This window comes from Papaver somniferum, chromosome 3, assembly GCF_003573695.1.
Source record: "Papaver somniferum cultivar HN1 chromosome 3, ASM357369v1, whole genome shotgun sequence".
Classification (NCBI taxonomy): Eukaryota; Viridiplantae; Streptophyta; class Magnoliopsida; order Ranunculales; family Papaveraceae; genus Papaver; species Papaver somniferum.
This window is the reverse complement of record NC_039360.1, coordinates 28,889,188-28,904,727: the sequence shown is the minus strand read 5'-3', so window position 1 is coordinate 28,904,727 and position 15,540 is coordinate 28,889,188. Positions and strand designations below refer to the sequence as shown.

Sequence of the window (15,540 nt, the reverse complement as noted above, 5' to 3'; positions counted from 1 at the left end):
ATCTGAAAAACTTTGTCGAACTAGCCGAACTCAACTTTAATGGAGGTTTTTCTTTCAGAGAAAAGTTCGGTTACGTCGCATTTTTTTTCCTAGCCGAACTTTTAGTTCGGTTACGTCGCAATTTTTTTCTCCTAACCGAACTTTTCTATGAAAACCTATATATTGAGTTCGGTTACGTCGTAATGTTTTTCTCCTAACTGAACTTTTCTCTGAAAGAAAAAACTCCATTAAAGCTGAGTTCGGCTACCTGTGTTTTTAGAAATATTAGCCGAACTACACTTGCAGATGAGTTCGGCTACCTGTTCTTCAAATGTCGTAGTCGAACTTTGTTAACCAAACCGAAATCAATTTGTAAATTATTCATTTTCAGGAATGTTTTGGCCAATTCAAGCACCATTAACTAAATTTGAGGTATCCGTGAGTACCCATAACACCATACTCTTGTTGTGGCTCTTAAAGAAAAAGATCTAACTTTTTTTCTTCCAAAATCATCACCTTCATTATCATCTTCATCTTCTTCTTCTCCCTCTCAATAATTCTTCTTTTGAAAAAATCAAATTATTAATTTAATCTCACTAATCATTAATTAACTCACTAATCAATACACTAACTAATTTTATTATCAAAGACATGTTTGATATTAAAAAAATATTAGATGAGGGATGACTCAAAATTACTTCAAATATCCACCCAAAAAATGAACAGTAGTCCTCCTCCATTTTTGAGTAGTGCCCAAAAAATCGTTCAAAAGAAATGGCCTCGAACAGTTAGTGGATTTCACCAGCTAGGTACTGCACATGTGTGCTGTAAAGAAATGATTTTAGGTTTCATTAGAAACCAATCTTTACAAGCAGGTGAAGCTCATTTCCCCCTTTCAGTTCACAACAGATTCCCTTTCTCCCTCCGACAACACTCAGCCATGTCTGCCGTCAACCTAGCTATGAATTTGATGGTTGTTCACCATGGGTCAAGAACCCTAGTTGAATCCGAGAGGAAGAACGAAGAATGGAGAGAATTTGGTGGTGTGTTGAACAGATTTGGGATGCTGGGGAAGAAGAAGAGAAACAAGTGCTGCTGGCCTGATTTTGTAATTGTTGTGTGGGTTTTCAAGTGCACTTCGATTGCAACAAACACAAGGAGAGATGGCTTGAACTGGTGGTGGAAGTATGGGTCTGTGTCATTGATATGATGTTAATGGAGGAGATTAAGACAGGGATTGAAGCTGCAACAAAGAAGATTACATGGGTTTGAAGTGATTTTATGAGATTGATGGTTTTGCAGGGATATGGAGAGTGTTGAAGATGCTTCCTTCACTAATAACAACATCACCAGGTTATGCACACTACAAGCTCGAGTAATTGCCTGAATGATTATTCTTCAAGCTCATCCGTTGCTAGTTGAGTTTCCACTCAAAGATGCTGTTGCTGCCATGAAATGGGGCTGAAAAGTTATGACAAGGACAAGAAACAGGTGGCATGAAGTCATGGGAAGCAAGGGACTGGAATTGAGTTGCTGCCGGTATTTGATTCATGGATGGAAGAGATGAAGATACAAGGATTTCAGGGGAGTTGCAGTTAGTTTCAGATTGAAGAAATAGTGGAGAAAGTAGACATGAAAAGGCAATTTTGTCTTGGTTTTGGTGGAGCTGAATTCGTTGTTGGTGCCATTGATTGTGTTAGGCAAGGCAGGAGTGGTGAGCTGCGGCTGTAATTGAGAAGGAGGTATCTGTTGTGTTGATGGGATAGAGGAGAAGTACATGGTGGTGCTGGTAGTGGAGACGAGAAGCAGCTGCAGTTGCAGGTGAATAAGAAAGATTGAGAAACTGGAATTGATTGCAGCTGATGACTTGTGTGGCTGTGAAATCGTATGAATTGCACTGTCAGTTTTTCAAGACTGACAGTTGAAAGCGTGAAGCTGCTGCATGGGTTTCACAGTTGAGAGTTCGAGAAGAGAATGAAGAAGCTCGAGTTTGGTTATGCTGCAGGACTTGGCAGTTACGGAGTTGAGCATTTGGGTTTCAGGCAGCGATGGAGTCTTGGAGCTGTGGATGAGAATAGAGCTGAGTCGGCTGTACGTAACAGTGGTATGTGATACCTTCTCGGAGTTATAAAAACAGGGAGCTTTAGTTTTCATGGCTATAGAGGAATGGAGGAGGTATGGTTGCTGTTATTGAAGGGAAGTTTGGAGCTGGAAACTGAGTCGAATTGCTGCCAATGCTGAGAGATGAATATGGGTTACGAACTGGGAAGAACTCGATATGGCCAGTTGAGAGCGTTGCTGTCATCGATGGCCATTGGAGATGAGGAAAAAATGCTGCTCGAGTTTTGAGAGAAGTTCAGTAAAGTGATAATAAACTCGGCTGGTAGATGGACAGAGAAACACTCGATGTTGGTGTTTGAGATGAAATCAGTTGAGATGCATTGAAGAAGGAAGAGCTCGAGACGGACAGAGCTTGACAGTGGAATATGGCTGCTGCCATTACCAGAGGAGGAATGCATACGGACTGAGGAGATTAATGTCGAGCAAGTGATTACGGAGGATAAGGAAAAGTTTGTTACTGCCAGGGGTTACTGAAGTGGAGATCAGTATCAGCAAAACCAAGTTCGCAGTGACAATGGAGTTGAGCTGGTGTGGTTTGCTATCGATGGAGTTTTGGATTCAGAAGATTATAATTATCACGGAGAGCCTGGTAGTCGCGGATGATATTTGATGTGGATGAGAATCCAGGGAGATTTATTTCTCTCGGAGGCGAGAGTTACCGTGAAACGACGAAGGGAAGAATGAAAATCCAGGGGAATTTAAAACTCACGGGGAGTTATCTGTCCGTGATTCTGGCGGAGAAAAGATTACACTCCCGTAACTTTTATATTTCACAAAAGGATGTCTGTCCGTGGGAATTGGAAGAAAAGATATATGTTTGTCAGTTCTGGCAAACTGACAAGCTAATTATGATTTTGGAGCTGGGCTTTTGGCACACTTGACGCAGCCCATAGGCTGAGAGGAGCTGATTTTCACGCGACTATAACAGAGAAACTCTATTCATCTTTGAGGGAGGATCTTTTTGTCATACTGAAGGGAAGAGAAGAAGGGAGCTAGGGTTTGGCGATTTTGGTGTTCGATCATCACGATTGAGCCTAGGGTTTGCTTTTTTTTTCTTCTTATTATCTTTCATGGGTTTTAAGAAATCCATGAGTAGCTAAACCTTTATTATTGGTTAAGGATGTAGTCGGATTTTGCAAGCATGTTACTTGATTTATGAATTAGTTTTCTCTCCGTATTATCGATCACTTTCTACGATTTATAATAATTGCATGATTGATGTATTGCAATATGATTGAATGTTTGTTTGGTTGAGTCCAGAATTTATTGAACATACGTCCATATCTATTGCTATTTTAGGGTTCATCATCGAGCGATAACCTTGAATAAGTAGTATGATATGATTACGGTTTGTAGTGATACACTCTTGTAGTCATATGTAGAAATTGACCTTTGTCCGAATTGTCATGCGCAATGTGTGACGATTGTATTGATTAGCCTATTTCTGAAACTTAATGCTCCTAGGAATTGAATTTAATTAGCGAAAGGCGTTAGGTTATTCTTTAGGTAGAATTCACATACGCAACTCTAATGTGTGTGTTGATGACTTAGGAAAATTTACGGAGTATTCTTGCAATAAGGTATTCTAAGGCTTTTGATGATAGCGAGATTAAATACGAATTCTATTCATACGTTCAAAAACTTGTTTACAATTGAAGATGAAACCTTTACCTAATATTTTCACACCCTTGATTTGCGTGTTTGCTTTGCTTTATTTGTTTTTAGTATAACTTATTTTACATAAAAATTCCCCCATTGTTTTTTATAGGAAACCTAAACATCTTGACAACCTAAGACCTCTCTGTGGGAACGATCCTTTCTTACTCTTGCTATATTTTATATTTTGAGTAGTGAGAAAGTAATTTATCTTTGACGCATACGACATCGATCAATCAGCAACATCTTGGATTTGGTTTCCGCCATTAGCATCATCATAATCATCATCATCATCGTCGTCACGATTATCATCATCATTATTAGAAGATCAGCATCCAACATCATTTCAACATACCTAACATATTATGCAAATTAAGTATTTGCACATTCATATACTTTTTTTCTTTTCTAAGCAGAATATCAAACACCTTCATGACAGAAAAATCAAACTACTTTTTTGAACAAAACTTTAGAACATGTCTACTTATTTTGGACACAAAATCTTTTCTTCGTAACCATTTGCCATCATCAAATTCATTTTTTTTCTTTATCATAATAGTTTTTCTTCTTCACTCATAAACCAAACAAACATCAAATAAATCAAAAAAATAAATTTAAAGCTTTTTTTCTTAGTAACTTTCTCTCAAATTACCTCTCTTCCCCAACTCTGATACCATGTGAGAATTCCACAATAGTACAGAGATGATTGAGAGTGAGATTGAACACAAAATAGAAACTAGAACTACATTGTTAAAACTTTCTTCTGCATCTCTTTATTAACAAAAACAACCTTAAATAGGATTTACACAAGATTAAACCACTAACATTTAATTCATAAATGTAGCCATTATTCCTACATTAACTCATATTCAATGACTAACACATTGAGATTTACTAATTAATCTCTCACATTAACTACACCTCCAACCAATGAGGATATTAACACGTTTCAAAAGACTTAATCAAAATATCTACCTAATTTAATTCAAATAATTATAAACAATATGTGTTAGGATTATATTATAACAGACGGTGGTTTGTTTTATCTCATACGTGCATGTACTTGATACATCCATACGCCCATTAACTTCCAAAAACTTAATAAGAAAATTACCTGGAAACAATTCCCTCAGAAACTCATCGATGATGAAATTAAGGATCTTAATCATGTTAAACTTTTCACTGTCAACATCAAATACCAATATAACCTCATCCATGGTGTTAGAGCATTGCTCGGTCGAACTCGCATGCGTTGCTATCTCAAGAATGTTTGTCAATGTTAGTGATGAAAACTATAAAGTCTTGATTTATATACTACTATAGCTAAGGTCTCGGACTAGGATAGAAAGTGTAGTTAAGCTCAAGAACTCCATGGAAATCATCATAAAAGACGAAGGACTACTCAAGGAATCGGTGGATCTTCATCAACTAAAAGGTATGTGGAGACTTGAATTTATCTATCACTCAAAAGTCTATCTACTCTATCTCCTATCTTGAGACAAAATTCGTTTACTATATAGACTAAGATTATACACATTTGATATTTTGAGCCGAGTTTATCTCGCCTATCTATTTCTCGAAATATATGTTAGTAAGCTTTCGCTTTAACCAAGTTCATCTTTACGTAGTGACGAAAGTCATGATATGTTTCAATCACTTTGAGAATTGCTCTGACGAAAAATGGTTTGTGAATAACAACTATATAACGTCCTCTGGGAATGTTTCAATGATTGAAATGAGAGTTTAAATTATATAACCATTGATGGATATAAACATTGTTGTGGAAACACATATATGTATAAGTCATATTCCTTGAACCAAAGTTTGTGAACCTTGTTGATCAAGAGAACCGGAATTGTTTGCATAGTTTGCAAACTCAGTCCGCGAACTAGCGGAAGTTCTCATTCGAGAATATCTGCTGGATTTGGAAACTCACTCGCTCAGTCCGCGAACTTGCGAAGTTCTCAAACCCGAGAATTTATGCTGGATTTTGTGAACTCCATCCGCGAACTTAAGTAGGTTATGTCTAAAAATGATTGTTCTTGAACTCATCTTTATTGATTAAGGAATGCTTTTGAAAACCGTGTCTGTAAAGTTCATGAACCGATTCGAGTGAATCAGATCGTTTTTGCTTCGATTATGTCTTGTGAATTTACGTAAGATCTAAGAAATTGAACAACTCTCTAACTAGTTCATTTGAGTCATTTGAACTAGTTATGGTGAAGAAGAATATGGTTGATATGAAAGTGATCATATGACTAACCATTTGGTTAATTATTGTTGAACCGACTAATGTACAAGTTTGGGTACGGTTACACAATCCTAGAAACGTGCATTTCATTTGTGTATGACAAGCTATGTTTTCAATCTAATGGTTGATAAATATTAGCTTGAAAATCAGGTTTTCATATGACGGTGAATATTGAATGCTTTGTTACTAAGCTAACATTAATTGCAAACCCAGATTTGAAAGACTATATGAGGGAGAACTCTGACAACTGGAAAACCTAATCCCCACACATTACGTGTGATACTAGTTGTAGCTAGAGTCGATTCTCCTTTAACCTCTAGTTTTCTTTTCTCAAATCGGGTTAAAGACTTAAAGACTTCATTGGGATTATGAAGCCAGACCGATACTACTTTATCTTAGTTGTGTGATCTGTTCTTGCTGTTTCTATCGTACGAGTACAATTTAAATAATTTGCTTGTGATTTCTATCTCCGATAGGAAAGATAAAAAGTAATCACAAACATCATCGTCTCATCGTTTGTGATTCCGCAATAACTTGTTTCGCTAGTCGATTAAGTTTATTGTGAGGTGATTGACAATTCTAGGCTGTTTTTCGGGAATATAAGTCCCGGTTATCGATTGGTTCCTGTTCACCTTGATTTTATCAAAAGACTGAACAACACTCATAGGTATATTCATGGGAGACGAATTTATCTATTACAATAGACTTTTCTGTGTAATACAGATTTTTTTATTAAAGTCTTCGATTTTGGCTTGAAGCAACTCTTAGTTGTGGGTGAGATCAGCTAAGGGAATCAAGTACGTAGTATCCTGCTGGGATCAGAGACGTATGGATCGCAATTGTACCTTGAATCAGTGTGAGATTGGTTGGGGTTCAACTACAGTCCAGTCCGAAGTTATCTTAGAGTAGGATAGTGTCTGTAGCGGCTTAATACAATGTGTGTTCAATATGGACTAGGTCCCGGGATTTTTCTGCATTTGCGGTCTCCTTGTTAACAAAATTCTTGTGTCTGTGTTATTTCTATTTCCGCATTATATTGTTTATCTTTATAATTGAAATAATACAGGTTGTGCGTTGAAGATCAACCAATTATAATATCCGACCTTTTGGTTGTTGATTTAAATTGATTGACACTTGGATATCGGTTTTTGGTACCATCCAAGTTAATCTCTCTAGTATTTGATAACGACTCGCAGATTCTTATTTGCTTGAGTATTGATCAAATTGAGAGATTTGGATAATATAACTCGTTGATATACTTTTGATTGATTGAGTCTTGTTAATTCTCTTAAAAGTATATTCGAGTTTGTCCATACAAATTGTTAAGCGAAATATTGGGTGGTGTTGTTAGACCCCCGCTTTTTTAATTGGTATCAGAGCAGGCAAACACATTTAAGACCTCATAAGTCTGTGTTTGTAGCGATCTGATTATGGACAAGTCTATCTCTAATAACATACTTGTTCATAAATCACCAGATGATTTTTAAAGCTTGGGTTCACCAGAGAGAACTGTCATATCTAGTTCAGTATTTAAACATTCTCTTAATATAAAACCTGTTAAAGTCTGGGAAACACGCCTAGAAGAACAGTTGGATGAAATTTCTGATGAAGGTGATTCAGATATTGATAGAGATGTTGATGAGGAAGTCTCTGAGTATGTGAAGGTTTTGAATTCGTTAGAAAATAAGAAGATGACAACTTCTCATGTCACTCCTCTTCTGACTCCCCTCTGTCGTGAAAACAATAAATTGAGAAGATGTTACGCGGGTGTTTATGTTTCAAATCGTTCTAACGAATCGATCCTCAAGGATTCTGAGGAAAACCTGCGTATAAAGTCACTTGAATGTGATAATCTCTCTCAAAAGTATTTTTTGTTGGAAGAGAAAATTGCCAAATCTGAAGCAAGGATTAACTCCCAGCAAACAAGTTTTGACGACAGAGAAAGAGCATATCTCACTCGATAAAAACGCCTTGAGGCTGATTTAGCTGCTGCTTTTGATAAAATCAAGATGTTGGAAGATGACTTGAAAAAGTTCAATACTAGTTCAAGCAAATTAACTACTATGCTAGGAGCAAGTAAAAATCATCGTGATACACGAGGATTAGGCTATAAGGGAATAGATTCTCCAAGTATTAGCAAAGAGGTAAAATTTGTCAAGGCTAGTGACTCTTCTGAACATAAGGTTTCCACTGATCGCAAAAGTGAAATACCTTCACCTACAGTTAAGGTTCAGAGGATCAAAGTTTATCAACCTCCAAAGTCTGCACACACGGATCGAGGTAAGAACATTCCTTATGTTTGCCACTATTGCAGAAATAAAGGTCACCTGGAAAGGAGATGTCGTTTCCGTATAAGGAATGAGAAACTTCATGATGTTCTTGTTTGGGCATCACAAGAAGTTGTGAAACCAAGATCATATGTTAAGACTAATCCCCTGAACGCTACATGTTATAACTGTCCAACCTTTAGGCAAAGGAATCAGTGTTGTGATAAATCTAGATTTTCCTATAAACGTCATACGTATCCTTTTTACAATCGTAATGGTTATCAAAAGCATAACTTCGTAAAGACTAAGACAAGATCCGATGCTCCCAATTGGAGAAAGACTAATTTGCAAAAGAATAGTCAATCCAATTCTCTTCCGAGAAATCTTGAAGAGATTAATGGGAAGAAGGTTTCGGTTGTTCCTAAACGTACTCAGAAGTGGGTACCAAAGAAAGCCAAGGATGCTTTAAGTGTGAAAAGGAATGATCTTCCAGAAAATTCCATGACTATGGGGAAGGCAGTATCCATGATGTTGGAACTTAACAAGTTTTTTGGAAAAATCGAATTGGATGTGAAAGGTTCTAAAAGCGATCTCTTTCATGATAATCCAAAAGTCACTTGTGGTGAGCAAGACATTTTCACCCCAACGCAACTTTATTGTGTTGTAAGTGCATATTCATCAAGGAATGCCCTGATATATATACGGTGAGGGAAGCACGAGAATTGGGGCGCACATATTATGTTCGGTAAGGCTGCAGAATTTGATTGGATTCTTCTAAAAAGGTATGTCTATAAACTTGAGCAAGGCTTGTGTTTTTTTATTTTTCTTAGAGTACTTATAATGATGTATGTACCTTGCTTATCGTTCATTTCTACCTAACTTGATCCGTGTTTAAGGTTCTTAAGTGTTTAGGTTTGAAAATAGTAGTTCGGGATGTTTGGACTCCATGGTACACATACTTGGTATGCTTATCATCTTTTAAAATCAAAATCCAGGGGTTTAAGTTCGCGGACTTGAAAATTCGTTTGCAAACCCGTATGATATTTGCCTGTAGATGTCGATATTCGGTCGACTTGTTTTGACCGTAACTTATTCGTACGAACTCAGAATAAACTCATTCTTTTTGCATTCTCTTCCTATTTGAATTCTCTTAAAAATGGAGATGAGAATTATTGATTTTGTATGAGTTAATATTTGTATTTATTTCGTCTCTTGTTTTGAGTGTTCTGCCCTGTTTCGTCGCACTTGTTCCAATTCTCTTGGACTTGGGCACTTGGATTCTTTGAGTACTACTCTTCTAATCCCATTAGTAGTCTTAACAAAAAATTTTTTGGTGAATCACAAAGAAGGAAGTTCAAGAATGGTCTGTAGTACGCATTGCTATGGGATTCTTGAATGTTCACAATCATTTTTTGTGAACTATGGTGCATAGTCGTTAATGACTTTGTATGTTCTTCTTTGTTAAGAAAACCTTTTATACGCCTTTGGTAGATATTCTTGGTGTAAATCCGGGCGAAAAAGGTTGATTCTACCCTATAAGAACAAATCATCTTATATGTGCATTACGAGTTTCTCTTGATGCCTAGTAAATCTTCGAATGTGAATTTATTTCTTGTTTTGTTTAGAAGAATAACTAGAGTTTGGAATAGCCATTATTGCAATAAGACATAGCTATGTCCAACATTTTCATCTTCATGTTTTTAGATTTATTGGTTTAAATTCTAAAATTGTTTGGAAGATGATTTTTGCAGTATTAATCTTTATGGTTTTAGATATTGCAATATTGTTATGGGATATGTGTGTTTACTCCCGTGAACTATGATTGTCCCATATTTTGTCAAAAGTAAAGTCTTTCGTATGTCGATATGCATATATTGATAAAATAATGAATGGAATTTTGAAAAATACTAAATTTAGGCCTATTATATCAATTATTGATGGAAGATAGGTTAAAATCTTTTGTTTTCAAGGATTATGTCTATTATATGTCGTTATGCAAATAGTGATGGAAAATAGAATGAATCCTTGTGTATTACGCAATAACTGATCTTCCCTGATCCATATTTTGTATGTATTACTGTGAGGTTTTGTAATGTGTCTTATGTTGAGCACTAAACGACCAAGCTGATTATTTATATGATTAGCTTTGTTGTTGTTCCGTAAGGTACTTTATGTCGATCATAACCAACTAAATTAATCATCTTGTTTGGTTATTTAGTTATGGCTCCGTAAGTTTTCTTCTGTTTGAGCACTTTTGACTGAGTTGATTATTTCTTATGATGAACTTAGTTATTGCTCCATAGATTCTATTATGTTGATCATAACAATTAAATTGATTAATTTTTGTGATTAGTTTGGTTGTGTATTCCGATTAGATTGATTATGAGTCCTCTTGTGATTAATATAATTGAGTATCTTTGAGTCTCCATAAGTTCACTTATGTTGAGAAATTACGATTAAATTAATCATTAGTTCTCTTGTGGTTAATTTAATTGATTATTTTTGGATTCAAATTCATATTCGTATGTGAATTGTTATGTCCAAAGAAATCCTTCTTTTCTTTTGAAATTAAGGTCGCTCTTGTTGTTCTCTTGGGAATGACATCATATGTGGGAGAGTTCTTTTGAATTTGTGCTTAATTGTCATATCTTTGTGGGGAGTGCGTCTGTGAAATATTATAGGGGTTATCTTGTATCTTTAAACTCCTTGATGAATGCATTTAGCTTCGGCTTTATGATTTCATATAAAGAACAAGTTGATATGCTTTCTTTTGGTCATGAAAAGTCTCTTTTGAAAATTTCATTAGAATCCCGTTAGTGTAACTTTGCCAATTTTATTGACAAAAAGGGGGAGAATTAATATGTAGTTCACACTACAAATACATATGGTTTCCGGATCATTATGTAAGGGGGAGTGGTTTCCATGTGAGATGAAGTATTGACTAAGGGGGAGTGATACAAAACACCATAGTATTGTTGTCAAGGTTGTGATACAAGTGAACTTTGATATTGTGTAATGATATTATGTCACTGTATAACAATGATCGAGAACTCTGTTTTCTCATTGTTATAGCTACGTATTTTCAACAATGATGATGCTAAACTTACAACCTTTGGGATAATTGGAGTACTTGGAAGTGACGAAGATTTCGAGTAATGTTGAAGATTAGGCATGTGGAATAGGAGCTTCAAAAATGTATTTATCTGTTTTGTATTCCATATGTATTAATAGTTTTTCCATTAAAAATGACAAAGGGGGAGATTGTTAGAGCATTGTTTGGTCGAACTTGCATGTGTTGCTATCTCAAGCATGTTTGTCAATGTTAGTGATCAAAACTATAAAGTCTTGATTTCTAGTCTACTATAACTAAGGTCTCGGACTATGATAGAAAGTGTAGTTGAGCTCAAGAACTCCATGACAATTATCATACAAGACGAAGGACTACTCAAGGAACCGATGGATCTTCATCAACTAAAAGGTATGTGGAGACTTGAACTTATCTATCACTCAAAAGTCTATCTACTCTATCTCCTATCTTGAGACAAAAGTCGTTTACTATATAGACTAAGATTATACACATTTGATATTTCGAGCCGAGTTTATCTCGCCTATTGATTTCTCTAAATATATATTGGTAATATTTCGCTTTAACCAAGTTCATTTTTACCTAGTGACGAAAGTCATGATATGTTTCAATCACTTTGAGAATTGCTCTGACGAAAAATGGTTTGTGAATAACAATTATATAACGTCCTCTGAGAATGTTTCAATGATTGAAATGAGAGTTTAGATTATATAACCATTAATGGATATAAGTATTGTTGTGGAAACACATATATGTATAAGTCATATTCCTTGAACCAAAGTTTGCGAACTTTGTTGATCAAGAGAATCGGAATTGTTTGCACAGTTTACGAACTCAGTCCGCGAACGGGCGGAAGTTGTCATTCGATAATATCTGCTGGAGTTTGAAAACTCACTCAACAAGCTCAGTCCGCGAACTGGCGAAGTTCTCAAACCCGAGAATTTCTGCTGGAGTTTGAGAACTCCATCCGGGAACTTAAGTTCGCGAACCCAGTCCGCGAACTTAAGTAGGTTATGTCTAAAAACGATTGTTCTTGAACTCATCTTTATTGATTAAGGAATGCTTTTTCAAACCTTGGCTACAAATTTCATGAACCGATTCGAGTGAATCAAATCGTTTTTGCTTCGATTGTGTCTTGTGAAGTTACATAAGATCTAAGCAATTTAACAACTTTCTAAATAGTTCATTTGAGTCATTTAAACTAGTTATGGTGAAGAAGAATATGGTTGATATGAAAGTGATCATATGGCTAACCATTTGGTTAACTAATTTTAAACCAAATAATGTACAATTTGTGTACGGTTACACGAGCCTAGAAACGTGCATTTCATTTGTGTATGACAATCTATGTTTTCGATCTAACGGTTGATAAACATTAGCTTGAATCTAATCAGGTTTTCATCTAACGGTGAATGTTGAATACTTTGTTACTAAGCTAACGTTGTTTGCAAACCCTGATTTGAAAGACTATATTAGGGAGAAATCTGACAACTGGGAAACCTAATCCTCACACCTTACTGTGATACTAGTTGTAGCTAGAGTCGTTTCTCCTTTAACCTCTGGTTTTATTTTCTCAAACCGGGTTAACGACTTAAAGACTTCATTGGGATTGTGAAGTCAAACCGATGCTACTTTATCGTAGTTGTGTGATCTGATCTTGCTGTTTCTATCGTACGAGTACAATTTAAATAATTGGCTTGAGATTTCTATCTCCGATAGGAAAGATAAAAAGTAATCACAAACATCTTCGTCTCATCGTTTGTGATTCCGTAATAAATTGTTTTGCTAGTCGATTAAGTTTTTTGTGAGGTGATTGATAATTTTAGGCTTTTCTTTGGGAATATAAATGCGGGTTATCGATTGGTTCCTGTTCACCTTGATTTTATCAAAATACGGAACAAAACTCATAGGTATATTCTTGGGAGACGAATTTATCTATTACAATAGACTTTTCTGTGTGATACAGATTTTTTTATTAAAGTCTTTGATTTTGGGTTGAAGCAACTCTTAGTTGTGGGTGATATCATCTAAGGGAATCAAGTGCGTAGTATCCTGCTGGGATCAGAGACCTAGGGTGCGCAACTGTACCTTGGATCAGTGTGATATTGGTTGGGGTTCAACTACAGTCCAGTCCGAAGTTAGCTTGGAGTAGGCTAGTGTCTGTAGCGGCTTAATACACTGTGTGTTCAATCTGGACTAGGTCCCGGGGTTTTTCTGCATTTGCGGTTTCCTCGTAAACAAAATTCGGGTGTCTGTGTTATTTCTATTTCTGCATTATATTGGTTATCTTTATAATTAAAATAATACAGATTGTCCGTTGAAGATCAGTCAATTAGAATATCCGACCTTTTGGTTGTTGATTTAAATTGATTGACACTTGGATATTGGTCTTTCGTACCATCCAAGTTAATCTCTCTAGTATTTGATAACGACTCGCATATTCCTATTTACTTGAGTATTGATCAAATTGAGAGATTGAGATAATCTAACTTGTTGATATACTTTTGATTGATTGAGTCTAGTTGATTCTCTTAAAATTATATTCGAGTTTTTCCATACAGATTGCTAAGTGAAATATTGGGTGGTGTTGTTAGATCCCCACTTTTTCACATGGGGTCAAGCCTGATAGGGTTACATGCATTCAACTAATACATGGAACCGTTTACGTAAACAGGTTTACTACGGATATTATTTGGGAGTATGAGGCCATGATCCTCGACGGTTCTCCATTTGTTTCCGCCTACAATCAAGTCCTCACAAATTTTCCCAGTCCATGGAACCCCATCAGTAGGAATTCTTTTTATTTCCCACACACAAAGCACTTTGCGTTCCTTTTAACAGGGTCAAAACTGAAACTAAACCACGGCTCGTAGCCAATATAGAAACCATCTTCATGTACTTTTCTTGTTGTTGCTTATATCCATGGTGTCTCTTCGCTAGTGGTGATGTTACATATGTGAAGTGAATTATGTTTGTAGAAACAAATCAGCCAATTGATTGGTTGTAGCATATACTTACTAGCTAGTACTACGCATGGTAATTAACTTAGTTTTGTTCTTCAATCCTTAAAGAAGTTATCCGACAAGAAGAAATAAGTTTGATCTCGATCGCACCTTGTATTTTTTGTGCTCACAAGTAGTCGTGGATGTTTTTCGGTTTGAGAAAAGTGTAATTGAATAAAATATTGGTCGTGCTCAATTAATAAATTCCAGTGTTTACATACACACTTGAAACATATTAATTAGTGCCTTCGCAGATGATCTGCTTAATATTTCGCATAATATGTTGTAACTTAGAATAAGGCTACTGCTATCAATAGAATTAGAATCTTAAATATCAGAAACATCACACTTATTTTCTTCTCCATCATCATCATTCTTTTATTCTTTGATTCTGCGATAAAAAAAAAAAAAAAAAAGGAAAGAGCTGGAGCTGCGATTTCATGGAGAATGGAAGCTTGGGAGGGAATCTGGGTTTCAATTGATCACCCTGTTCCTCTTTAATCTGCCATTTGTCTCTTCTTTTCACTGATTATTTCTCATATTTTCCATGCACCTACCACCATCATTGACTGTGTTTCCTTTTTAGAGTTTCTCAGCTCTTCCTGTGATGGTCAGGACTCGGTATAGGGATTCTGCAGCTTCGGGAATTCAATCTTCTACACCTCCTTCAACTGTAGCTAGAACCTCCCCTACTTCTACTAGGTCTAGGTTTCCTGCAACTGATGGGAATCAATCATTTGCAACTCCTTCGGTCGCACATAAATCTCCTCCATTCCCAAGTACCGCAACTCCATCAACTGTGGCTAGCTATACCATCAGCATAGCTAGTCCTACTCTTACTGTCCCTGTGATTAAATCTTCTGCAAACCCATCAGCGTGCAGTATAAGCTTAACTTCATCAGCGTCTTCTCCTGGATTTCAATCTTCTGCTTGTAGCACAACTGCCTCTGTCACCCGGTCTGTGTCTTCATCTAATGTTGATGACTCAGAATTTCATCAATGCCCCTTTGCTGGGCTAGACGGCTGCAAAAATGGCTTGGGATGAAGGGATATATCAAGGGATACCTTCTTACACATCTCAGAGACAAGCACTATCCCACAGTGGAGGCCAAAGAGAGGTGTAGACAGGGGATCAACAATGACCATGTTGTATATCGTGCTTGGGAGAGGTCACTGCAA

The 15,540-nt window shown here is 36.2% G+C and overlaps 1 protein-coding gene across 1 annotated transcript; it reads left to right on the top strand.

Moving 5' to 3' along the window:
* The first annotated feature begins 1,953 nt into the window (after positions 1–1,953).
* On the top strand, positions 1,954–15,406 carry LOC113359215 (putative protein TPRXL). Its single transcript, XM_026602887.1, has 2 exons — positions 1,954–2,070; positions 14,948–15,406. Exons 1-2 carry the CDS (start codon positions 1,954–1,956, stop codon positions 15,404–15,406), a joined length of 576 nt encoding a protein of 191 aa, XP_026458672.1.
* The last annotated feature ends 134 nt before the right edge of the window (positions 15,407–15,540 follow it).